The 26,605-nt window shown below is 43.1% G+C and overlaps 2 protein-coding genes across 7 annotated transcripts in view; one reads left to right on the top strand and one right to left on the bottom strand.

Moving 5' to 3' along the window:
- The window catches only part of pde1ca (phosphodiesterase 1C, calmodulin-dependent a), a 169,584-nt gene extending 158,792 nt beyond the window's left edge, over positions 1 to 10,792 (top strand). For 2 of the 4 annotated variants that reach the window (XM_029698701.1, XM_029698718.1), the window contains 4 exons: positions 1,423 to 1,598; positions 2,050 to 2,349; positions 2,841 to 2,912; positions 10,224 to 10,792. In XM_029698701.1, coding sequence (XP_029554561.1) covers positions 1,423 to 1,598; positions 2,050 to 2,349; positions 2,841 to 2,912; positions 10,224 to 10,405 — 730 coding nt within the window. In that variant the 3' untranslated portion in view covers positions 10,406 to 10,792. Of the gene's footprint in view, positions 1 to 1,422; positions 1,599 to 2,049; positions 2,350 to 2,840; positions 2,913 to 3,854; positions 5,727 to 10,223 lie in introns of those variants that run through there. The other 2 variants (XM_029698710.1, XM_029698726.1) reach the window with 2 other exon arrangements.
- A 3,288-nt stretch (positions 10,793 to 14,080) lies between these two features.
- Positions 14,081 to 15,959, bottom strand: ppp1r17 (protein phosphatase 1 regulatory subunit 17). 3 transcript variants are annotated; one of them, XM_029698688.1, is made up of 4 exons: positions 15,726 to 15,959; positions 15,126 to 15,252; positions 14,538 to 14,714; positions 14,081 to 14,268 (listed from the first exon to the last, which is right to left on the bottom strand). In XM_029698688.1, the coding sequence occupies exons 2-4, from the start codon at positions 15,202 to 15,204 to the stop codon at positions 14,198 to 14,200; spliced, it is 327 nt and encodes a 108-aa protein (XP_029554548.1). In that variant the 5' UTR covers positions 15,205 to 15,252; positions 15,726 to 15,959; the 3' UTR covers positions 14,081 to 14,197. The 3 variants fall into 3 exon arrangements, with proteins under 3 accessions (XP_029554548.1, XP_029554538.1, XP_029554529.1); XM_029698678.1 differs by having other exon boundaries at positions 15,126 to 15,288; positions 15,726 to 15,958; XM_029698669.1 differs by lacking the exon at positions 15,726 to 15,959 and having other exon boundaries at positions 15,126 to 15,494.
- Between the last annotated feature and the right edge of the window lie 10,646 nt (positions 15,960 to 26,605).

Here is a 26,605-nt window from a genome sequence, read left to right as displayed (position 1 = left end):
ACTCTCTGTTTATTATCTATGCATAGTCACTTTACATCTATCTACATGTACATATTACCTCAATTACCTCAACTAACCTGTGCCTCTGCACATTGACTCTGTACCGGTACCCCCTGTATATAGCCTCGCTACTGTTATTGTATTGTTGCTCTTTAGTTATTTGTTATTTTTGTAAATACTTTCTTAACACTTATTTTTCTTAAAACTGCATCGTTGGTTAAGGGCTTGTAAGTAAGCATTTCACTGTAAGGTCTACACCTGTTGTATTCGGCACATGTGACAAATAAAATTTGATTTGATTTGAAACATAACCCTAATTCCTAACTCTAACCCTAAAACTAACCTTAGCTCCTAAACCTGACCTTAAACCTAATTCTAACCCTAACACTAATTCTAACCTTAACCCTAAACCTCAGAGAAATAGTATTTGACCTTGTGGGGACCAACAAAATCTCCCGAGGTGGTCACATTTTTGTTTGTTTACTATTTTTGTGGGGACTTCTGGTCCCCTCAAGTATAGTTAAACACGTCCACACACACACACAAATAGACCTAACAACATCAGCTGGGATCATCAACTGTCCTGCTGTTACATCAACAAAGTCATGCCATCATCATCAACAGAATAGAAGGATTATAAACATTACTTGGAACACTCATCCATCCCTCCCTCCATCTTCCTCCTCACCCCTGATTTGTCTCTTTCCCCCTGTCTCTCTCGCTCTCACTCTCTCTCTTTCTCTCTCTCTCTCTTTTCTCCGAGGCATATCTGGATAAAGAGGCTTAAACACTTCCTCACTTTATTTCTCTGTCACACACACACACACACACACACACACACACACACACACACACACACACACACACACGCACATTAGTTATAAAGTGGTTGTAATGACGTCATTCCAACCAGCTTTGCCCGCTAGACACACACTTGCAGATCGTGTTTGCAAACAGCCACATCTGTCCACCTCCTCTTCTTACCCCAGCCTCTGCAACCCAGTCCATCTGTCTATGTATATAATGCTCATTATACACACGCAGGGTGATTATAGTGGTACTAGAATCACTGGACTGTAAACCCTCATTTCCTCAATGTCTCAAATTGAGGTTTTTCAGTTCAGACATCCATTAAGCATGGCTGTGATGTCCAATCACATGTTCAATATAATCCCTCTGTAGAATCTCAATAGATTCTCAGTAGTTCATTACGTTGTTTTGTGTATGACAGGTCAGTCACGGAAGTGTACCACGGTGGTGGGTTCAATTCCTGCAGGGATCATATACAATGTATGCAACCACTGTTCTGTGGTTTAAGTCACTGTGGAATCAAGTGTCTGCTGTGGCCATATTCCCAGTAGGTATGTAAGGTGTGTGTTACAGGCCAGGTGAATGACATTCTCTGTCTCTCTTTGTATACAGTCTAAACAGTATTCCAGTGGGGGATGGGAAGCGGTCCAGTGTGATCAGTACAGGCTCAGAGGGCAGCGGAACACTCAACTGTTCTCCGGGAACCATCGACTATAAGGGCTTCAAGGCCACCTGGAACGAAGAGGTGCACCAGAACAGAGAGAAATGGAAGACCCAGGCTGCTAAAGGTACACTGGGGCTAGGGCCCCTCAACCCCTCACAGGGAAGGGTCTGGCAGGGTTGGTGGGTTGGGGGAGTAGGGTATGAGACAGAATGAGGAGGATGAGAAGTGGAAGACATAGGAGGTGAAAGGTACAGAAGAGCCCAGGGCAGGAGAGGGCTTGTCAGGGTGGGTTTGGTCCAGGAACAAAGAGGTGCACCAGAACCGAGAGAAATGGAGACCCAGGAGGCTATTGGTAAAGCAAAACAAAAAAATAGGTGGGTTATGGGAATGATCAGTCCAAGGCCATGAGGTGGAAGTATTGTCAGTCTTAGGACAAGAGGAAATGAAGACCCAAGCAGCTAAGATATACATTAGACACCCTACGCAGGATAGGGCTTGGCTGGGGGTTCGGTGGGTTAGGGAGTAGGTGGAGTAGGGCTCTTTCACACATACAAAATATGTTTTGGTTCTGACAGATCTGGAGGAGAAAACCAAAAGGGAAGCAGAGGAGAAGGCTTCGCAGGAGGAGACAGAGCCTGGAATGACAGAAGAGAAGGAAGAAAAGAAAGAGAGAGATGAAGAAGGTACACAAGCAGAGGGGGCGAAAAAGGAAGTGGTGGAGGACGTGCCCAAAGAGGAGGAAGGGAATAAGGACCCAGGGGGGGCCGTCGGGACCACAACAACATCAGGACCGGGACCGGGGCTGAATCACTTGGACCCCAAGGAGCCTGAAACCAGCAGCACCAGCACAGAGAAAAACCAGCAAGTGCAAAACGGTACGTGTTAGTTTACAGTCAGTTACAGGCTCCTACAGATATGCTCTCTATTTATAATACTTGGTTTAAAGAAGTTGTGAACAGCATCTACTTAAAGTGCCAAGTAGTGATTAGAATATGGTGGACCCAAAGTTTGAGTCAGTTTGTCTGGTGATCTTCTTGGTGCTCTCAAACTGTTGTTGCTATTGCTTCAGAAATGGTAGTGGAAGAGAATGTCTTTGCTGAATCCTTGGCTGCTCTCCTGATGATTTTGTTGTAAAATAGTGCCCTCTGCTGGTCGAATATGCATGTAAAATGATTTTAAAATTGCATTTTGAAACTGTTATCATATCCTCTTCAATAAGTCTGTATTTTATATACTCAGTGACTATTTTGTTTAATCAGTGTTGTCTGTCAGGGGGATGTGTGAGGCATCTAGTGGACAGTGGTCTCTAGCTTGGTTTGTGCTGGGGCATTGTGATGGTTGATGACAGTGTTTTATTTGACTCCAGGGGAAGTCCCAGAGGACCTAGACTCACCTGTCTCTGGCTCTGATGATGACAGTGAGAAAAACACTTCTGACGGTAAAACAACATTTTCTTTCCCCTCGGGGCGAACCTCAGCTACGTTTCCAATCAAATACACGTCTCCTCTTTTTAAAGCGAAGAGTAGAAAACAAGCAGTTTCGGTTATGACAAGGTATGGAAAAATCACATTAAAACATTGTAGTTTGGTCCTGCAATTTCGAGTTTCTATTCAGAAAAAATTTGATTTGACTAAGGCTATGATGTGACAGCACAGGACTGTGACTGACTCTCTTGTGGAAACATGTCTAATGTCACTCACACGCTCACTCACCCCTGCCATCCTCCACCACATCCTCCCTCTCAAAGGCAACCTCTTTCTATCCTTTATTTCTTTTATCCCTTCCCCTGAGTCTGTCCTTCACGTTACTATGGTGACAGTGTGTTCAATGATCATTATCTACAGTCTTGTTCCAGCCTGACAGGGACTTTGTCATTGTCCCTCTATACGTAACATGTTCTTTTGTTATCAGACTTATCTCTGAAACTCAAAGCTATTCTTCCGAGCAAACACAATCGCTCTCATTTAGCTGTTAACACCCTTTGACAACTGACTCTCAAAACCATCACCCCCAACCTCAGTTACGAAACTGATCATGTACAATTTTTGGGGTCATAATGTACCTACAGCTTTCCTGTCATTTCGACAGACTTCCCGAGTGTAGACGTTGCTGACGCCTGACAGATCTTATAACACCTTGATAGGTATTTAAGTATCAGCTAACCACATCATATGTTATAGCAATTTGCCAGTCGATGACAAAGTCGATGACGTGGCATGCAACCATTGGTTGTTGCGTCAGCCTCGCCTTAGCTGTGGATCACGGCCTATATTGTCATTAACCCCTCCCCCTTCCCAGCATGCCATGCAGCGGTCCAGGAGACCAGGAAGTTGGAGCAGGAAGTTTTAAGTGTGCCATATGTCCTCTTCCCCTCCCACAGATACAGAAGAGGAGGATTCTGACGACAGTAATCATGACAGTTTACCTGCGTCTCTAGCGGCTGCAGCAGTGGTGGCTGCTCCTACGTCCAATCCAAACTAACTGCCCATTCAGTTCCCCAACAAAGACTTCATTTACCAGGGGACACCTCTCTCTCTCTCTCTCTCTCTCTCTCTCTCTCTCTCTCTCTCTCTCTCTCTCTCTCTCTCTGTCTAATGTTCCAGATTGCCCTCTGCTGGATGTGTACTGCTTTTATTTTGGTGTATTCTTTTTTTTCAACACTATACTCTTACAAAAAAAGGTGCTATTCAGATCCTAAAAGGGTTCTTCGGCTGTCTCCATAGGAGAACCCTTTAATAACCCTTTGTGGTTCCAGGTGGAATGCTTTTGGTTCCTGGTAGAACCCCTTTCAACAGAGGGATCCACATGGAGCCCGAAAGGGTTCTACCTGGAACCAAAAAGGGTTCTTCTATCTATGGGGACAGCTGAAGAACCCTTTAGGAACCCTTTTTTCTAAGAGTGTAGTTCCACTTTTGTCTGTCTCTGGTGGAATCCTGCTTTTCCGTCTGCTTTTTTCTCCCAAATCAAAGCTTAACTTGCCGGTCCATGTGTTACCATGGTAAATGTGCTGGTTTCAAATTAGCACAAACATTTCGACCTTTGCCATTTCTTGAGCCATGATGGACTTATAGGCTCTTTCTTCCAACTGGAGAGGGGCAGGCACACGCACAGGCGGATACATGAGAGGGTAAGGCTAAAGGACAGGACAGTGCTGCCCTGTGTTGCCCTGGCCTCCACACTAGCTAGGCCCTTCCAGAGGAGCTTTCAGTTTGCTCTGTGTATCTTCCTCTGCTCCTACTCATCACAGCAAAGTTCTGGGTGATGGAAGAGTGGCCTGGTTTGCATTTGGACCTTCAGACCTCTCTGTGTTTGTACAGTATGTGCATCTGTGTGTGTCGAGCAAAATGTAAACAATGACGAATTTAAGAAGGGTGTTGAAAGAATGGCGAATCTACATACAACTGTTATTATTATTTCCACCAGTGTAATTAATGAATAAAGTACAACAACATTTGTCTTGCTTATATTGCATACATAAAATATATAAGATAAACGATTGTTAGATTTGTTTCGCTTTTACATTTCATTTTGCAACTAGAATGCACTTTCTAACTAGCACACATCAAATAAAGTGAAATTAAGTCATGGTTACCCGTTAACGTACAATCTAAATATGAAATCCGAAACGTTTTGGCTTCATCATTGAAACGTCTTCTTAGAGAGAAATAACACATATTTAAGAAACAATATTGTGTAAGGTAATGTATATAAATATAATGATGTATTGTGTTGACCTATGATTCTCTAGCATTAGAATTCCCATATGTTTATTGTAAATCTAAAGAAAAAAGTAACTATGTCCAGAGAACCATGATTGATTTATAAGTTGTCTCTAAATAGTATGTAATGTTACTATTTTTACAATGTACTGTAGGTGATTTATGTTTTCCACAGTGCAGGCTTGATTGATTTCCAACCATCAAATGTTATTGTGATGACATCATACGACTGTTATTAAGCCGGACGCAACAACCATATTCATTTTACGGGGCAGGGGAAATCAACCGTTTATAACATGTTACAATGCCAAAATATACTGTATATGTGTGCTTAGGTTCCGTTGCTTACTTTTCTCTCTAGTTCCTGGCATATCTAGCTAGGGGAGTTTCCTGGTTACCAGAGTATAATATGTATTTATTGTACATAACAGTTCTATGTTATTTATGAATTATTGTGTATAGTTATAATTTTGAATGTCTTAATGTAGTCAACAGAGAGAAGTAACATGTTTCTAAGACTTCTGATGTACAGTGTCTCTGCTGAATCTGTGCTCCCCAATGACATGGATGAGTGGGTTAATGTTTCATTATTTCAAAGTGGTGTGAATTTATCATTATGAGTTGGTCATTTGCGCTTTGCACTTCAACTCCAGGACTTCTTCTGACTTTGCTTTAAGACACTGCAGCTCAACACAATATCCTCATATCCTCAAGTCTTTCTTTATCAAATGCATTGGTGCATACAAAGCATGAGACTTTTCCAATATGTGGATAAGAATTGGGTTGAGAGAGTCAGTTAATTCCCACTCAACGTTCAACTGTGATGTGAAAACTGTTGAACAAACTTGGAATCTGATTGATCCATCTTGATTTACCAATACATACATTTTCTACAAATCATTCACAGCATGTAAATATAATTTCATTTTTTTGTGTTAATAAATTAATTTAGCATTAACAGAATTATTATATCTCAAAAACAAAGAAAAACAGAAAACGAAACAAACAGAACAAACACTAGGTTACTACACGTAATGAAATGTAGAAAGTAAAGAATCAAAATATTTAATGTTGTGTTCAAGAAGCAGACTTATAGTACATGTACAGTATTGACTGGGTCATCTTTGGGGTTTTCCAAAATGGCCTCCAGGTTCGCTGTGTAGAAATTCCTGTTGCCTTGACCAAAGATAGAAAAACAACAGATATTATAGATATGCTAGAGTTAAAATAAAACTCAATCTACAAAAGGGTAAATGCTTCTGTTTAAGCTCCTCAAAATGATTTATTTTGCTCCAGAAGGAAGAATCTTTGCCTTAAAATAGATACGTCTTTACTACTCACTTCAGTGTTGCCCTGTAGAACAGTCTATATGTCTCTATCTAGCTAGCTTGCAAGCTTTTGTGACATCTTTCAGCACAAGATCTTGTCAGTGTTTAGTGATTGTTAATACTTTGTGGCAGCTATCCCTTTCCATGATTTCTAGATGTTGTTTCTTGTGATACAAAGGGATAGGGTCTGTGTTACCTTTTTCTTTCTTTTTTTACCATTACATATATTTGTATCTGACCGCTACCCTGTGGTACTAGTTCTGTCATTCAAAATCGTACTTAGTCATGCCTGTTATCTGGACTGTGGAACATTGTCATAGTGAAGAATCCCTGAAGAACGTAAAAACATGCACAGACCCATTTTTATGGCCACATTCTCACGCCTTCATTTACTATTTTATGACATGCAATCTTTGTAAATTTGCTCCCTTTACTTCAACTCAAAACCAGCAATCTCATGCCTTCCTGAAACAGCGTCATATATTGTCAGATATTTACATTTTGATCGGTTACCATCCTTGCATTGAAAATGGTTACATACTGTGTGTGAAGGGTTTAAATGGACATGTGTAAATGAGGATAAGCTGATAGGTGAGTATAGAATCTATAGATCATAGTTTTTTGTGAATTGGTGTGTGAGTGGGTATATGAAGTGTAGTATGCTTCTATGTTCTATTGCTATGAATTAGTATAGGTTGATATTGAAATATGACGTTATTGATAACAAACTATTGCAGTACAGTAAGTTCGAGGCCCACGGTTTAGTAGTGCCAGTATAGTCATTTCTGTGACCCCCACTTTCTCTATGACCAACTCATCAGCAAACCCTGGGATGAAATCACAACAGACGAAACCATGTTCATCTTGTTCTAGTTTTTTCGCCATATATCCCCTTATTTCAGTTTTTTTTACTGTGCCATGAAAAAGTATTTGCCCCGTCTGATTTTCTGCATTATTGCACATTTTCACATTGAATTTGGTCTGATCTTTTTGTGGGTTGGTCTCACAGGAGGTTGGTGACACCTCAATTGGGGAGGACTGGCTCGTGGTAATGGCTGGAGCTGAATAAGTGGAATTGTATCAAATACATTAAACATGTGTTTGATGCCCTTCCTTTTGCGCCGTTCCAGCCATTATTATGAGCCGTCCTCCCCTCAGCAGCCTCCACTGGTTGTAGTGGTATATAGAGGGAATCTGAGAGAAAAAATGAGGTAACCAAACATGCAATCTTCAGGTGTGAAAAAGTTATTGCCGCCCCCCAGTTAATTCCACCCAATTAAAGGGATAATTACAGTCAGCTGTTTGAGTCCTTTGGTTAACAACCAGCCCTGATTTGGGCCAGCCCTGCCTAATATAAATCTGACTAACTTTGGTCCTTACCATCAGATTGAAATTGTCAGAGCACAGGTTTTAGAGGCACATCACGCCAGGATCAAAATAAATTCCTGAAGACCTCCAGAAAAACGTTGTTGATGCTTATCTGTCTGGAAAGGGTTACAAAGCCATTTCTGAGGCTCTGGGGCTCCACCGAACCACAATCAGAGACATATTGTCCAACAGGACAATGTTTGGGACAGTAGTGAATTTCCCAGGAGTGGCCGTCCTGCTAAAATCTCTCCAAAAACTCTAGAAAAACATCCAGGGATTTTTAGGTCTTTCTCGCCTCGGCTAAGGTCAGTGTTTATGATTCCACCATCAGAAATCCACTGGGCAAAAATGGGATTCATGGCAGAGTAGCAAGGTGGAAGCCCTTGCTCACTAAGAAGAACTTGAATGCTCATCTCAAGTTTGCCAAAGAATCACCTGGATGATCCTCAAGAGTGGAACAATGTTCTATGAACAGATGAGTCAAAAGTGGAACTTTTTGGCTGACATGGGCCCTGTTATGTCTGGCAAAAATCAAACACAGCATTCCACAGTAAGAACCTCATACCAATGGTCAAGCATGGTGGTGGCAGTGTGATGGTTTGGGGATGCTTTGCTGCATCATGACTTGGATGCATTGCCATCATTGAAGGAACCATTAATTCTGTTATATTTATTTTATATTTTTTTACCCCTTTTTTCTCCCCAACTTTGTGGTATCCAATTGGTAGTTACTGTCTTGTCCCATCGCTGCAACTCCCGTATGGACTCGGGAGAGGCAAAGGTCGAGAGCCGTGTGTCCTCTGAAACACGACCCTGCCAAGCCGCACTGCTTCTTGACACAACGCCCGCTTAACCCGGAAGCCAACCGCACCAATGAGTTGGAGGACACACCGTACACCTGGCGACCGTGTCAGCGTGCATTGTGCCCGGTCCGCCACAGGAGTCGCTAGTGCGCGATGGGACAAGAACATCCCTGCTTGCCAAACCCATTGAGATGTGGCAGGACCTGAAATTAGCAGTTTATGCTTGAAAACCCACAAATGTCACTGAGTTGAAGCAGTTCTGCATGGAGGAGTGGTACAAAATTCCTCCACTCGCTGTGAGAGACTAATTGATAACTACAGAAAGCGTTTGGTTGCAGTTATTGCAGATAAAGGTGGCATGACCAGTTATTGAGTATAAGGGGGCAATTACTTTTTCGCACGGGGGCATTGAGTGTTGCAACTTTCTTTAATAAATAAATGTCTAAATGGTTTGTTATTTGTTCACTCATGGTCCCTTTTATATAATATTAGGTTTTGGTTGAAGATCTGATAACTTTCAGTGTAAAAAATATTCAAAAATGCAGAAAATCTGACGGAGAAAGTACTTTTTCACAGCACTTTATGTATTTGAAGCCATAACAATGTTTACTTTTTTTCTGTGAGTATTGCTTCAAGGGGTTTCATTTGGTAATCATCAAACCGGTTGTTTTTCCCCACTTTTTTTGTCTTATTTTGTTTGAATTGAAGATTTTATTGATCACACACCAAGAACAAACTGTGCAGCAGGCCATGTGGTGGTGTTTGTTCCAACGCTACGTTAGTGCACTGTTGTGACAATAAATCTGAACTCAAAGGGCTCAGATCACGACTCAGTGTCTTCATTGTGTCCAGTTTAAAACTTTTTGTAAAACCTATTATGTAGTAAGCACACAAAATGTTTGTATTGTCAGTACTGTATGTGTGAAGTCTAACACCAGACTACCTATAACAGAATAACCCATAAAAGTACCCAACAATGGTTTACAAAATAATATAATAAACAATAGATAGCACCACATCAGATCTGGGTTCAAATACATTTGTATTTCGTTATTTGTTATTTAACAAATTATTTTCTGTGTTTTTGAGTATTTTCAAATAATGTGGCCTGAATCAACTGCTTATATTGGAAATATTTGAAAGTATTTTCAAATAATTTCCTATAAATAGCCTCCTATTTGAAAGTATTTTCAATTAATTATTTCAAATACTATTTTCAAATGTCTGGGTTTCAAATACTTGGGAGTGTATTTGAGTCAGTGTTTTTGAGTATTTTCAAATACTTTCCAAGTGTATTTCCAAACACATTCCAGTATTCAACTACTTGTCTTTAGAAAAATACTTGAAAGTAATTGAAATACCTTAAATAGTATTTTAACCCAGGTTTGCACCACATACACATATACTGTATCTGCATATGAGGATAGAGATGTGACCATGTATAAAAACATTTAAAAAAAAGATAAACAAAATAAAAACCCTGACGATGGTTTTTCCCTGACAACTGACATGGTGACCTTTTCTCTTGCAGACTTGTCAGGCTCGGAGGGCTATGACCTGATTCGCTACTACAAGAGACCGAGTTACTGTGCCAACTCTCACCTGGCACTACCCTCCAGAGAGAAAGAGAGGGAGAGAACCGAGGGCAGGCCCATCGACCCCAGGAGCAGAGTCAGGAAGCTTCAGGGCATCTCCCTGCGCCGGAGTAAGTGACATCACAAGAAGTGACCTCAGAGGCAGAGACCTCACAGGAAGTGACCTCACGGGAAATGACATCTGTAGACATTGCAACCCACGTTGTTCTCACTTATACTTATGACAACAAGGCAAAGCTGTACCCAGACAATAGATTATTAAATTATGATTTTATATATAGTAGTTAAAGAGTAACTGACAGTGTTTTAGACCCATTCAATCTTGTTCAAATATGTTTATCTACACCCCCTCTGGAAGAATATGGCGCATTTGTTTTGACATTTTGTGACAATAAGCATTTTTCACGTTTTCATGTTTGGGAATGACGTTGAGTCGGGTATTTGTGAAAATTTGGGCAAATTTTACTCCACTGTAAATGAAAAATAATAAAAACGTGTCAGTCTTGTCCAGGCCCAGACTCTACACAGACCTGTGCACCATAACCAATCTGAGCTACAGTCGGCCTATATGCAAATAAGCCATTGCCATACGGGGATGTGCCAATGAGGGGATTTGATTAATGCCCCGGGCATGCCCCGGCCCCCTGGGTGAACCGGGTTAGCATTGATTGCAATCTATTTGGAACCGGGCTGCCTCCTGGGCATGAGCCATGTGAAAACAAAAGTGACATAGATTAACTAGAGTCGAGGGCCGCACAAAAATCGAATTAGCATAATAAAACAATCCCGTCACAATCGACATAAATCAGTTTTTTAGCATGGGTGCGTCTCAATCCACCACATCCACTGATGTTGGCCTTCCACTTCTGCGGTGGAGGGTGGCAGAGCTACAGTAGTGTTTATCAGACCAGGTGACGTCCCGGAAATCTGTCTTTTCATGGAAACGTCTGCAGAGTCCAAACGGTTTGGGCTAGAAACGAATGTACACCACTATGGAAATCTGAGACACTCAAAAATCTGAGACACTCAAAAAAACTTGCTGAACCAACGTTGTTTCCACGTTATTTCAGCAACAAAAATGCAATGTGTTGACGTTGAATCAATGTGGAAGACTGATTGGATTTGAAAAAAAGTAAATCAACATAAGGAAACCTAAAATCCAATGACATGGTGAAATTCTTTGTGGATTTCATATAGAATTCAGGTTATTTGTAAATCAAAACTAGACCTGTGTTCTCTGTTTTGCTCTAAGACCCACATAAGCTTCACGGGACTTGTCTGAAGTTGGTACCACAATGTGCCAACTTCTGTCTGTAGTGTCCGAATTGTTTGGGCTACCCCACCATTGAAAGCTGAGACAATTACAAACACGTACAAGCCTCACAAGGGAACCCAGTTCAGAGCCAAAAAATGAATTGAAGTCAATAGGGCATTTCCACATAAAATAATTTATCCTGAGCTTTCTTATATCTCTCTGATATAAGACAGACACTTCAAAACACCTTTCCTTTTCATTTATCCGTCAATGCGTCTCTATGGGCTAATAGCAATAAGGACCAGGGCTGCCACAAAACATGTGGTGAGCTGGCATTTGCCCCAGCACTTTTAAATCAGGGAGCGCAACGCCCCACCAGTTTTCATTTAGGTTAATATTGACAAAATAGGGACAAAGTGCTGTTTTGTTGACAGATTTTTGCTTCATGGTTTGTCTACTCATGCACAATTTGTCCTTCACATCGGAGTGCTGCGTGCCTGTCTTGACCAATAAGATTCAAGGAAATCGCAAGGTCGCGCGGGTCAGGCACAAAGCTTAAGGCACTCTCCACTTTCCTCCGGTATTTATTTAGCAAAGGGGATAATGCATCACATCCGACAGACACAAGCAAAAACTCTTTACAAAAATGTTGTAGCGGCCTACACCTAAACATTAGCGATCTGACATGCTGTGTTGCATGCATGCTGTGTTGCAGTCTGATCAAATGTAGGCTACTAACACCACCAACTGCATACCGTCTGCTATGCCCTGTCTCTCTGGCCAGGGTAAACTAAGTGGGAATATTGTCTATTTATAGCTCATTTGTTTGTGTTACAAAGAAATGTTAACGAGATGAAATTTGGTAAATATTCAAACTTGGGCTGACTAGGCTACCTAGACTTTTTCCCCAAAGAAATATTAACTGGAATGAATCAATAAACATAGTAGCTGACATAGACTGTGAGTAACTATTTTATTGGGCCTACAATTGAATAGTGCAAGCCAACACGATGCAAATCTGTATAAAGCAAGCTCAGCCCTGTGAGTTCTATTGTCCAATCATGTTGCTGTCTCTGTGTCTGTATCAGTGACGGCTGGTGGGAGGAGCTGGAGCTATAGGAGGACAGGCTCATTGTAATAGCGGGAACGAAATCAATGGAATGGTATCTAACACATCAAACATAAGGAAACCACATGTTTGACTTTGTTCCATTTACTCCATTCCAGCCATTACAATGAGCCTGTCATCCGGTAGCTCCTCCCACCAGCCGCCACTAGTCTGTATGGAAGAAACCCCCCCTGTTAGTGTAGCTTTAAAGGCACCCACCAGATGTAATTCCTGCCCTAGACAAATATTGTCTATTATATTGACAAGACAGTCAAGTGATTGCTCTAACAATGGAAATATATGTCCTCAAAGATGGAACACATGTGGGAGGAGGAGAGATCAGATGGGACCATTCTAGCCAATGAGAGGTCAGATACGCACGTGAACAATAGGTCATAGAGGTTTATAGAGGACTCGTCTTTGCATCTGTGCCTTTATAGCATCTGGGACAGCATGGACAGCACCATTGAGGCTCTCTCTATTTTAAAGTAGTACATTTTCTTCTTCATTGGCTGATTTCTCTGGCTCGGAATACCGACCCAGTTGACTATTTTAAAATTGTGGAAGTCCTCAATGGCAATGTCCATGTTAAAACGGCTAGATCCATAATGAGTCCTCTATATACTGTATCTCTATGACAACAAGCACAACTCTGATATTAACAAAAAATGTTCAAAGTGGCCTAAATCCCACATGCATCCACTTACATCAGTGCATTCGTAACAACCTAACCATTATGAAACTTCTATTAGATCAAATAAGCCTCTTGTTGTAAATTAGCAATGACATTTTTTGTTGTCCAAATTTGATACTCTTGACTTCCATACAAAAGTTATTCAGTTCCTGGGCTTATTTACGTAAACAGATTTGGGCAGCTTAAAACCTCTCGCTTTGCCTCTTCCTCTCTGCCCTAGAGCAAGAAGGCTTGTTTAGGTTGCACCTCTGATGAATGAGGCAGGCTACTTATACATGTTTAAGAATTGGGGGTGGGAAAGAACGTCATGGTGATTTCGACGTGGACTGGAGAAACATCAACAAATAGGGAACTGACAGCTGTCAGTGTAGATAGCTAGCATGCTAACCTTAGCTAGCTATCTTGCTAACCTTATCTAGCTAGCTAATATCATCTGTTGTTGCTGTTTTTTTTAACTACACCATATTCAAAAGAATAGCCAGCTGGCTAGGCTGGTTCTGGAGCTGGATTTGTCATAACCATTTAGGGAAAACTTTGCCACAGATGGAAACCAGTAACTTTGACTTTGCATTCTATTGTTTTCTCCAACGTTTTGGCATCTTCCATAAGATATATGTTTTTTTCTACATTGTAATGGCCACAGTGCAACCTTTGGCTAGATACAGTATATTACATTGAATGCATGCATTGACATCAACATCTTTATACATTGTTTGTAAATGAAAGATAACTGCCACACATTGTAGAACTAATTTTAATAAACAGGTATAGGCTACATATTAGTAATATGACAACTGAAAACAACAATGTCAACAACAAAAAATGTAGGCAAGAAACTCTCCTCCAATGACTTCTAGTTCTTTCCATCCTTCTCTTCATCCTCCATGTGAATCATTCTCTTCTCTCCTTTCCCCATCCTCACACCTGATGAAGGCAAGTGACACAACACATAAAACATTATGGGAAAAGATTCATACTGAGAATCTGTTATGACACCAACATCAATTTATAAGTCCACAATGTACAGAATGTCACCCTTATAAATACATTACTGTCCATGATTTAAGCATAGAGGTTACTTACACATCTTGCTACTGTACATTACATCAACATATTAAGCCAAACCACTATTTTGCAGTTTACTTCAAGTCACATTTTGGCTCTAACAGTAACAACTAGAGAGCGAGACTGACCTCGTATGAGTGGAGGAGTGTTGAGGACAGGCGTGTCTTTCCTGCGTGGTTTCTTCACTTCCTGCTCATCTGGCTGCTCCTCGGGGTGCACTGCCTCAGGACAGTGTTTCCCCTGCACAGCTCTGGTCATCCCTGTCCCCTCCTCTAGCAGGGTCCTGACAGGCTCCACCATCTGATCTGTTACACAGAAATATAACATACATGTTATTAATATTTATACAGTAACTTTGAGATATGTGTTGTTTGTTGCTATTGATAAGTTAATCACAAAAATGGCACGGAAACTTGTGGTTTCAAAGAATAGTATTACGTATTCGATTCCATACAGATATAATGCAGTATGTGGTCGTGTAAAGAGGTGGTATTTCATAGTGTGTGTGTGCGTGCATGCATGTGTGCGTGTGTGAATCTACACATACGTAATCCCCATCACGAATACACAGAGGCATTGTGTGACAGTAAGCAGACCTGGCTGCTGTCTTACCATCTGTCACTGTGTTGGTTGATCCCAGTGGAGATCTGCTCTCTCTCCCTCTCCTTTTCTCTTTCTGTTTCCCTCCCCCTCCCCTCTGTCTCTCAGATACTCACAGTGGTGCTCCTGTCCACCCGTCAGTCTGTGTTCCGCTGTCTCCGGGGGCGACCTCACACAGCCACAGCCTGTAGACATCTTCTCCTCCTCTTTTCTCTCTCTCTCGTTTATCCTCTTTCTCCCAGTCTGGACCCAGATCAGATAACACAGCCCAGTCTCAGTCTGGACCCACATAGATCCATTATTTATGCTCATGTCAATAAGGGACTTCAACACATCAGGGAAACTAGTCTGAGATTGTCTAGCTTTGAATGACTCAGTTAAAAGTTGATTTTGACTGATAAAACCTCTTTCTGTTAATGCTGTGTTTTGCTCTAGTTCAACTGACTGTTGCAAGTGGATAAATTGGTAAACTGCCGTAAATCTCCATGCCAATTAGAAACATGAATAGAAATCACAATTGCATAAATACATCTGTAACGTTATAAGAGACTCACTAAAACTTTCCCCATGCGCTACAAAGCAATGGTAATGCCATTCGGAGGAGAGAGTAATAAACACAGAATAGACAGATATATAAATATAAGACAAACAGACAGACAGACAGAGACACAGAGATATAGAGAGCCACAGATAGAGATGTAGAGTGTATATCTTACCTCAGCTGTGCAGTGAGCAGACAGGACAGAAGGAGTGAGTGCCAGGCCAGATCAAAGCCATGGTGTTAAGTAGCTCGGAGGAGGAGCATCATCACCATCCATCCGCCCAGTCCACCGTCTCCATTAGCGCCCGTTGTCACGGTGACGGGAGCCCTCTTATCCTGTGTCTGCTGGACCGCTGTCCAAATGGTATGATGAATTTGAATGGGATCTTAATTAGCAAACTTCAACAGGTTCAATGACAGCAGCAGGGCCCGTGGGGGGGGGGGGGGCTCTATGTAGGAGAGCAAGGGAGGAGGAAGAAGGTGGATGGAAGAGAGGGGAAGTAGACAGAGAGAAGAAGAAACGGAGAGAGGAATAGGAGACGGGACAGTGGCAGAGGAAAGAATGAGACAAAATAAGAAGAAAGGGAAAATTAGGAGAATAAAAAAGGATGACATGGATAGGTGGAAGGGTAGATGGGTTAAATGAAGAGCAGATTTTTTATTTAACCAGGCAAGTCAATTAAGAACAAATTCTTATTTACAATGACAGCCTAGGAACAGTTAACTTGTTCAGGGGCAGAACGACACATTTTTACCTCGTCAGCTCAGGAATTCGATCCACCAACCTTTCGGTTACTGGCCCAAGGCTTTAACCACTAGGCTACCTGCCACCCCAATGGAGAGCAGATAGGTTAAAGGAAAATCCTAGATGTCATGGAGTAAGCTTACGCTACCCGTTCAACCATCCACTGCTTTTGGTTATTGATATCCGCTCTATCAGCTCTGTCATCCCATGATATTTTCTTTCAATATGAGATCACAGTGATATTTCCCCTGGGCACAATATTACATGTGATATGACTAATATCCAGTGTCTAATTTCACAGCGCTAAACTATTCAATTTGATTGTTTTAGTCAACTTTATTTTACAATACCTTGGTGGCTTTTGATTAAATGTACATAATAGTTCTCAATTTCACCCAGGTTTCAACTAAATATCTGCAACAGTGCTTTAATGTTTGTATTTAGTATTTTATTTGGAACCCCAATTAGCCGCTGCCAAAACACAACAAAGAAAATACATAACACTACATAATACAATGATAAATACAATACAAAAATTCACACAAAAAAATATAAAAGTATATGCAATTTATACACATCTAGCAAGTGGATGGGTTATCTTGGCAAAGGAGAAATGCTCACTAACAGGGATGTAAACAAATGTGTGCACATGAGGTTTAGGGTTGTGTGAGTGATTTGTCCCAAAAACAATGCTTTTAGTTTTTTAGATAACACCAGCCTATTGCTAGTTACCCATTCTAAAACTGTCTGGATCTCTATGTTAAAGGTGTCAATTATTTATATTACTGTTGTAGCTGACATGTATACAGTTGAGTCAGCGCACATAGACTCACAAGCTTTACTTAGGGTCAGTGGAAGTTCATTAGTAAACACAGAAAACAATAATGGCTCAAGTCAGCTGCCCTGTGGTACACCACACTCAACTGAATTTGCTTTAGAGAGGCTTCCATAAAAAAAATACTGTGTTCAATTAGATAGGGAACTCTCAATCCATGATAAAGAAGATGTAAATCCATAACACCTACGTTTTTTCAGTAATGGGTTATGATCAATGATATCAATAGCTGTAATGAAATCTAACGAAACAGCTCCTACAATCTTCTAATAATCAATGTCTTTCAGCCAATCATCAGTAATTTGTGTCAGTGCCGAGCATGTTGAGTGCCCTTCCCTATAAGCTTGCTGAAAGTCTGTTAATTATTTCTCTGTAAAATATCATTGGTTGATTGAACTTCTGCTTATTTGTAACTAAATCTAAAAAAGTTATGGACATTTATCTGACATAGTTGCCCAGTTATGAAACACAAATGGTAGGTTGTGCAACATGACCCAACATAATCCTTCTATAGGGGATACCATTAACTACATTACCAAGTTGCTGAGAGCATAGAAGCCTATTCTATTTCTAATAAATTAATTACATAACCTGTGTTGTCTGCTTATCACAAATAAACCACTCATGTTTCAATCAGGAGGGGCCCTTTGAAGTCTGATGGGAGACTGGGTTGTTGTGTTTTTGTCGCATGGCATTTTCTTCTCTAGTATCAAGCACTGTGCGACTATGAAAAAAAATCTCCCAGATAATAGTAATGATAAGGCTTTGCTGTACAATTGTTTCTGAGTTCCCTAGAAAAACACAGATTTGTTAACGTCATTCTTGCACCATTACTACAGTAAAAATAGATTACGTCTAGCCCAACAAGGTAAAGATTTTTTTTTTATCGTCTTATAGAGAGACATAGTAATTGCGTCTTTTTGTAGGCACTAACTCCACCATGGTTCGTTGAACAAAGCCTATGTAGAAATGAATGGCGTTTTTGTAGGGTTTTTGGATAAATGTCGAAAATACGGTCTGTGGTAAACACTGGCTTAGGAGATTTTATACGGTTTGTTCAATCAGATAATCGTCATCAGCTAACGCCACTTTGTGAATTTTGAACCATTTATGTAATAATAAAAAAAGCACATAAAGGCTTCATAATTCATAAAGGTCAGGTTAACTGACAGATATTCTCTCATGAAACAAAACATCTCCTAAGATTGGTGTTTCACCTCAGAACCTTATTTTCTGTGTTTCTCTCTAAACCCTATTATAGAGTTTTTAAACCCTGAGGCGCAACATCGCGAGACTTCCGGGAACACGTGTGTACCGTAGACCCAGGGAGTCAGGAAGCAGGTGCATATGGTGAGTTTAATAATAACAAACATGGAGAGTTACAAGAGAAGCATCTGGACATGACAACATAACCAATACTGCCTGATGCTAGGGAGTGCTAGATAAATGAGAAGTAATTAAGGGTAGTGATGAAGTCCATGTGTGCTTCATGAGGCGCAGGTGTGTGTAATGAGGGTTGCCAGGTGTGCGTCTTGATGGGTTGCCAGTACCGGTGGTTAGTAAACCGGCAACGGCGAGCTCCAGAGTGGGATTAGACGTGACTTCTCCCCCGACCCCCTTTCCCACCAATGTGCAGCTCCAGCCGCAGGACTACACGGGCCAGGGAGAAGGCCACAAGGGCGAGGAGCGGGCCAGTCCGGACAACGAAGGGAGATATCTCGGATGATGTTGGGATCTAGAAAGTCATCCACTGGAACCCAACACCGCTCCTCTGGACCGTACCTCTCCCAGTCCACCAGATACTGGAGCCAACCCCCATTACGTCAGAAGTCCAGGAGGGGAGGGGTGGCGGTCGGCCTGATCGTTCTGACGGCAGAAGGCATGCTGGAGCCTCAGGTGGGTGGCGTTCCATACCTCCACTGGTACCACTCGTCAACTGCAGGGGCCTCGGTCTGGCTCGGAGTCCACAGAGCCAGGGCCAGCTGATATCCCAGGATGCACTGGAAGGGAGTCAGCCCGGTGAAGGAGTGACAAAGTGGGTTCCCACTCAGCCTGCCGGTCCTGGCAGTGACTCATTAGGAACCTCCCCAGCTTCTGGTTGTTCTTCTCCATCTGCCCGTTAGACTGAGGCCGGTACCCGAATGTGAGGCTGACCGTGGCCCCCAGCTTCTCCATAAAGGCTTTCCAGACCCGCAACGTGAATTGGGGACCACGGTCGGAAACAATATCCTTCGGAAGGCCATAGTACCAGAAGAATTGTGCTAGAATAGTGCCTCAGCGACCTGGAGAGTGGTAGGTAGACCAGAGAGGGATAAAACGGCAAGATTTTGAGAATCTGTCAACAATCCGAATAGTGGTAAAACCATCAGAAAGGGGGAGATCTGTTACAAAGTCTATGGACAGATGTGACCAAGGCCACTGATGGAGGGGAAGGTGGAGTAGTTTACCTGCTGGAGCAAGTCGGTGAGATTTGGATTGAGTACATACCGAACATGAGTTGACATAGTGGGCAACGTCCTGCACCAAGGTGGGCTACCAGTATTTATCGGAGAGGGATTAGATGGTGCAGGTGATACCTGGGTGTGCCCAGGTCAACGGCAAGGGATGTGTGCGCCCAGGTCAACAGCCGATCGCTCGCCCAGTGGAGATGTAGATGCACTCTAGAGGGCAGGAGCGGGTTACCTCGCCAGAGTCTGGCGGATGTCAACATCCCTAAACACGGGGCCAATGATATGTGAGGATCACTTGATGGGCTGGAGGGCACTCACAGGACCCTCCACCGATGTTGAACTACAGGGTGTGGGAAAGCAGTTCCTCCGGCATCCTAGTCCCCAGGCGATGATTCTCACCTTTGACCAGGAGATGGTGGGATTATGGAGTTGGAGCCATGGGAGGCCGAGGATGACTTTGTGTATGAGTGCGGCATTGATGAAGAAGGGAAGGGTGTCCTGGTGCTTGGGTCCCACGGTGAGGGGTGCTGTGATGTGAGTAATTGTGCCAGATCCCAATGGTCGCTGTGGTATCCCGGGAGGTCTGCCCCGGGGGTTGCCGATAAAGGGGAGGTACGTGCTGCAACGTTGGCTCCCTCTGCTGGGAGTACACAGGCTGGGCACCCCGACGCTGATGGCTCCAAGTAGAGGTAATTAGGGGAGAGTGCCAACCAGCCGTGCAGGCCACATATAGGGAGCACCGTGGCACACCGTGAGGAGAGACAGACACGGAGCAGAATCTGAGATGAAGGGCTGAGTCAAACCTACATTATTTTGATGCTACGTTTATTTTGTTGTCTAGTAAAGTTGTGTTTTCTGACTAGAGCCTCCCTGTTTCTGTATTAATCTCTGTGCACTTAACCCAACACCCCACAGTTTACCACATTGCATATCCAGAGCTTGGACAGGAAAAGGAGACCAGAGCAGGTATGAAGTTAGGTTCAGCGAGGTGGAGAGGGCCGGGTTGATGAAGTTCCCAGCAGCACCGGAGTCCACTAGAGCTATAGAGACAACAGATAAGGGACAGCCAGCCAGTGAAATTGACACCAGAAAGGGTTTGGCAGAAAGTGATGATGGAATACTCACTCCTAGCCTGGGAGAAGGAAGGTCACTGGGCCACCCCTCTGCTCTAGTGGACCCCGAGTTAGGACGCACCGGCATCGCTGAAGCCCCTCCTGGCCACAATAGGAACGGAGCCCCAGCTGTCTCTGGCAAAGCCGCTCTACCGCAGAGAGGCGCATGGCCTCTGCTTCAGGACAGCCAAAGGAGGGATGGCCATCGAGATGAGAGCGTCCAAGGCTAGGTTGTCATCTTGATATGCCAACTCCATCTGGACCTCCTTGCACAGTCCACTGCGGAATAGAGTGCGGCGCTCTGGCTCATTTCATCCGCTGGAGGCTGCCACAGTCCGAAAGGTAAGGGCATACTCCGCAGCGGTCTGGGCACCCTGCTGTAGTTGAAAAAGTTGCCCACCTCCCCCTCTGCCATCTGGAGGATAGTCAAAGACCTCCCTGAACAGAGCCATGAACCTCTCATTGGCATCCAACTCATCCTCTCCTCTCTCCCAGACGGCCGTAGCCCACTCCAACGCCCGTCCGGTCAGCAGGGAAATTACAGTGGCAACCTTGGACCTCTCGGTGGTGGGTGGGAGCTCCTGTCTGATAGGCGAAATAGAGGGAGCACTGGAGGAGGTCACAGCATTTCAATGGAGTACCGTCATACTTCTCCGGAAGGGAAAGTCAGGCATCACTGACTTGGTTGGAAGGCTGGGTAGGCTAGGGGACTGGCTCACTGTGACAACCCATGGTAGGAGGCCTTCCGTCAGAAGTATGGAGAACCTCACTGGCGGTGGAGAACGCGGAGGACCTCCTTCATGATCGTACATTGTAGAGCCAGCTGGTCGTGGTATTGATGGAGTAGATTAATCAGTTCCTCGACCATCTGGAAGATGGTGTAATCCTCTGCTGCTTCCATCATTGCTGAGGCAGTATTCTGTAAATGTAGACGCAGGGAGTCAGGAAGCAGGTGCAGATGGTGAGTGTAATAATAACAAACATGGCACGATACAAAACAAGAGAAGCGTCTGGACATGAAAACTAAACCAATACTGCCTGAAGAGTGATGCTAGGGAGTGCTAGATAAAAGGGAAGTAATCAGGGTAGTGATGAAGTCCAGGTGGGCCTCATGATGAGGCGCAGGTGAGTGCAATGAGGGTTACCAGGTGTGGATCATGATGGGTTGCCAAGACCTTGTTGTTAGTAAACCGGCGACATCGAGCGCCGGAACGGGAGTAGACTTGACAGCTTGCGGAGCAGTAGTTGTTCATTCTTCTCGAAATCTAAAGGCACAACCTAGATTCGAGCCAATGTTTTAAGTTGTTTTAAGCATGTTATTACTCCAACCTTGTGAAAGTGACATTTTCATTTTCGTCAAAAACAACTTTATATCAAAGGTGTGCATTTGGTTTGACGGCCTGCACATGCGCAGTTCCGCACGAGAGATCGTTAGATCCGATTATTTTTCTGCGCATAAGTTTAGCTAGCCAGCGTTGCCATGACATCACCTTCAAGCGTGAACGGGGATTTCTATTGGAGAAGCATACTTCACATAGGAATGGCTAGCTAGCTAATCACTTGGTAACTATCAGTATATCAAAACATTTGGGAGCACAGAAAGAAAGGAAAAGTGATAGCTAGTTTCTTCAGGAGATCAATGATCATGGCAATGAATGAATGTCGCATTCAAAAAAACTGGGAACCAGGAAATTTCCGACTTCAGTGCGTTCAAGACAACCAGGAAATCAGAAAAAAAACAAGCTCCAACTAGGAAAAATTGTTTTGAACAGTCGTCCAACTCGGAATTCCAAGTCTTAAACTCGGGCATCTTTCTGGAAGAAGAGGGTAGCTGCATCCCTATGGTGTCAAGTCCGACTAAAAAGTTGAATGGGCGCAAGATGGTGCTTGTGAGTGTAACCGATGTGAAATGGCTAGTTAGTTAGCGGTGGTGCGCGCTAATAGCATTTCAATCAGTGACGTCACTCGCTCCCGCGGCTTTTGTGGCGCGATGGTTAACGATGCTTCTTGGGGCGTCAGTTGTTGATGTGTGCAAGGGTCCCTGGTTCGAGCCCGGGTTGGGGCGAAGAGAGGGACGGAACCTACAATGTTACATGAGCAAGAAAAAAACATTTTTGCAGGAGAAAACACTTGAGTCGGGAGAGAAGAACTGTGGTCGAGCTAGCAGAGGACGGATGGCAGGAGTGCAGGCCAGCATGGTGTGTGCAAATTAAACTTGAGAGATTGCAAGTGTGACTAAGCGAGCAGAACTGCATTTTCGCTTCCAGTAAATTAATTTGAGAGCAGAGATTTTCGTTCGCCTGAAGAAATACATGTCAAGACTCAGAAATTACTGCACTCACAAATACGCCGGGTCCCCACACAGGTGTCTTTTCTCCCTCTGAAACCAATTTTCCAGTTGCTCTCCAAAATCCATTTTGGTCTCGCAACTGCTTACAATAATAATTTCATAACGGGGTAATTCTAGCCAATGAACATAGCCTGTAGCAGTCTACTGAAACACAATTTGTTATGTTTTTGGACCAATCAGGGCTTGACTGGTTTCTAACCAAATGTTGGACCATAGAGATGAGGGGACGGTGAAGGTGAACAATGGCTGACAAAAATAGAGGTAAGTTCGATAGTTTTTCAGTAGAGAAACTAGCTATCCAACTAGCTAGCTAATCAACTATGATTTCAATATTGAAATTGAAGTAGGTAGTTATTTGGCCTAGCAAGGAAGCTAGCTAGCTGACGTTAGCTAGCGAACTATCGTTTAGCCATGTGGTTTAACTAAAGCCAAAGCTGCTGTCTAATAGTTAGAAAGATGATTCAATACTGAATATGTGTGATTGTTTTTCAGTAGAGAAACTATGCCTATCGAACTTCTCTTTTTGTCAGCCATCGTTCACCTTTCACTGTATGGTCAAACATTACGTTAGAGAGCAGTCAAGCCCTGATTGGTCCAAAAATTTCAGTAGACTGCTACATACTATGTTTATTGGCTAGAATCCCCCCCTGTTATAAAAGTATAGTAAGCAGTTGCAAGAGCAACATGGATTTGCTGTGGGCCAAAAGACATCGATGTGGGGACGCAGCGTATTTGTGAGTGCAGTAATTTGAGTCTTGACATGTACTAAGTATTTCTTCAGGTGAACAAAAATCTCTGCTCTCAAAAATATTTACTAGATGCAGAAATGCAGTACTGCTCGCTCATTCACACTTGCAAGCTCTCAAGTTTAATTTGCCCGCACCACGCTAGCCTGCACTCGCGTCACCGTCCTCTGCTCACTCGACCACAGTTCTTCTCTCAATTGTTTGCTCCCGCAATTATGTTTAATTTTAGGCACGGGCGCCATATCGCAGCTGTTCAACTTTTGAATCTGAATTAACACCATATATACCAATATGGTTACCGGAGTGTGAGTGCATCGAAAGGAAAGAAGTGCAAGTGTGGAAAGGAGTGGGTTTGTCGAAAGCACCTTGTTTTTTTTCTCCTTCCGTTTCTTACCACTCAACTAATATACATTGAGGTACAGTACCACTAGAGTTTAGACTTCTGCTTTTAAGCCAGAGGGTGAGTTTGAGTCGTATTTCAGCTTCCAGGAAGTGTGTACAAATCAAATTGTATTTGTCACATACACATGGTTAGCAGATGTTAATGTGAGTGTAGCGAAATGCTTGTGCTTCTAGTTCCAACAGTGCAGTAATATCTAACAAGAAATCTAAGAATTCCCCAACAACTACCTAATATACACAAATCTAAAGGGGTGAATGAAAATATGTACATATAAGTATATGGATGAGCGATGGCTGAGCGGCATAGGCAATGTGCAATAGATGGTATAAAATACAGTATGTACATGTGATATGAGTAATGTAAGATATGTGAACATTATTAAAGTGGCATTATTTAGAGTACATTGAATAAAGTGACTAGTGATCCATTTATTAAAGTGGCCAGTGATTGGGTTTAATGTAGGCAGCAGACTCGGAGTTAGTGATTGCTGTTTAGCAGTCTGATGGCCTTCAGATAGAAGCTGTTTTTCAGTCTCTCGGTCCCAGCTTTCATGCACCTGTACTGACCTCGCCTTCTGGATGGTAGCTGTGTAAACAGGTAGTGGCTCGGGTGGTTGATGTCCATGATGATCTTTTTGGCCTTCCTGTGACATCGGGTGCTGTAGCTGTCATGGAGGGCAGGAATTTTGCCCCTGGTGATGCGTTGTGCAGACCGCACCACCCTCTCGAAAGCCTTGCGGTTGAAGGAAGTGCAGTTGCCGTACCAGGCTGTGATACAGCCCGACAGGATGCTCTCGATTGTGCATCTGTAAAAGTTTGTCATGGTTTTGGGTGACAAGCCCAATTTCTTCAGCCTCCTGAGGTTTCTTCACAACACTGTGTGTGAGTGGACCATTTCAGTTTGTCTGTGATGTGTACACCAAAGAACTTAACTTTCCACCTTCTCCACTGCTGTCCCTTCGATGTGGATAGGGGGGTGCTCCCTCTGCTGTTTCCTGAAGTCCACGATCATCTCCTTTGTTTTGTTGACGTTGAGTGAGAAGTTGTTTTCCTGACACCACACTGAGTGCCCTCACCTCCTCCCTGTAGTCTGTTTCGTCGCTGTTGTTCTTCAAACTTGATGATTGAGTTGGAGGCGTGCATGGCCACGCAGTCATGGGTGAACAGGGAGTACAGGAGGGGGCTGAGCACGCACCCTTGTGGGTCCCCAGTGTTGAGGGTCAGAGAAGTGGAGATGTTGTTTCCTACCTTCACCACAATGGCATTCAAATTGCCATCGATAAAATGCAATTGCGTTCATTGTCCGTACCCTATGCCTGCCCATACTATAACCACACCGCCACCATGGGGCACTCTGTTCACAGCATTGACTTCAGCAAACTGCTCCCCCACACGACACCATACACGCTTTCTGCCATCTGCCTGGTACAGTTGACGCCGGCATTCATCCATGAAGGTCACACTTCTCCAGTGTGCCAGTGGCCATCGAAAGTAAGCATATGCCCACTGAAGTTTACATTTTTACATTTTAGTCATTTAGCAGATGCTCTTAGCCAGAGCGACTTACAGTAGTGAATGCATACATTTCATAAAAAATGTTCTCCGTACTGGTCCCCCGTGGGAATCGAACCCACAACCCTGGCATTGCAAACACCATGCTCTGCCAACTGAGCCACACGACACCGAGTTGGTTATGATGCCGAACTGCAGTCAGGTCAAGACCCTGGTGAGGACGACGAGAACGCAGATGAGCTTCCCTGAGATGGTTTCTGACAGTTTGTGCAGAAATTCTTTGGTTGAGCAAACCCACAATTTCATCAGCTGTCTGGGTGGCTGGTCTCAGACGATCCCGCAGTTGAAGAAGCCAGATGTGGAAGTCCTGGGCTGGCGTGGGTACATGTGGACTGTGGTTGTGAGGCCCGTTGGACATACTGCCAAATTCTCTAAAACAACATTGGAGGCGGCTTATGGTAGAGAAATTAACATTGAATTATTTGGCAACACCTCCGGTGGACATTTCTGCAGTCAGCATAACACAAGACTGCCAAATCGAGGCAAAGGTAAGAATCTCTGGATTAACTGTCTAATGTTAGCTAAATGTAGTAATTAATAAATTGGCTATACGTCTTTAAATTACATTTTGTGAACTGTCTTGTGCAAGTTTTGAATTGACACTATCTGTTAGCAAATATGTCAGATAGAGATGACATGCAGGAGCTTGCAGGGATTTGTAGTCTTGCATGATGTCTACTTTGATGCTAATTAGTATTTTCAAATCTGAGTAAATTGGGCCGAATATATTGATTAGTCACTTTGTCTGGGAGAGATTTACATGGTTATCAAATGTCATGCTATGGTAAGCATACACAAAACAGTGTTTCTAAAATTCCCTATGGGAAAAATTAATGGTGGAAA

Source organism: Salmo trutta, chromosome 2, assembly GCF_901001165.1.
Source record: "Salmo trutta chromosome 2, fSalTru1.1, whole genome shotgun sequence".
In the NCBI taxonomy this organism is placed as follows: domain Eukaryota; kingdom Metazoa; phylum Chordata; class Actinopteri; order Salmoniformes; family Salmonidae; genus Salmo; species Salmo trutta.
The sequence above is the reverse complement of the archived record's forward strand: the minus strand, read 5'-3'. Positions and strand labels throughout refer to the sequence as shown.

Coding starts and splice junctions, on each gene's coding strand:
- ppp1r17 (XM_029698669.1), bottom strand. CDS start 15,321: ATGAGCATAAATAATGGATCTATGTGGGTCCAGACTGAGACTGGGCTG. Junction 14,715..15,125: donor GGGTGGACAGGAGCACCACT/GTGAGTATCTGA, acceptor TCTGTGTAACAG/ATCAGATGGTGGAGCCTGTC. Junction 14,269..14,537: donor CACTCCTCCACTCATACGAG/GTCAGTCTCGCT, acceptor TGCCTTCATCAG/GTGTGAGGATGGGGAAAGGA.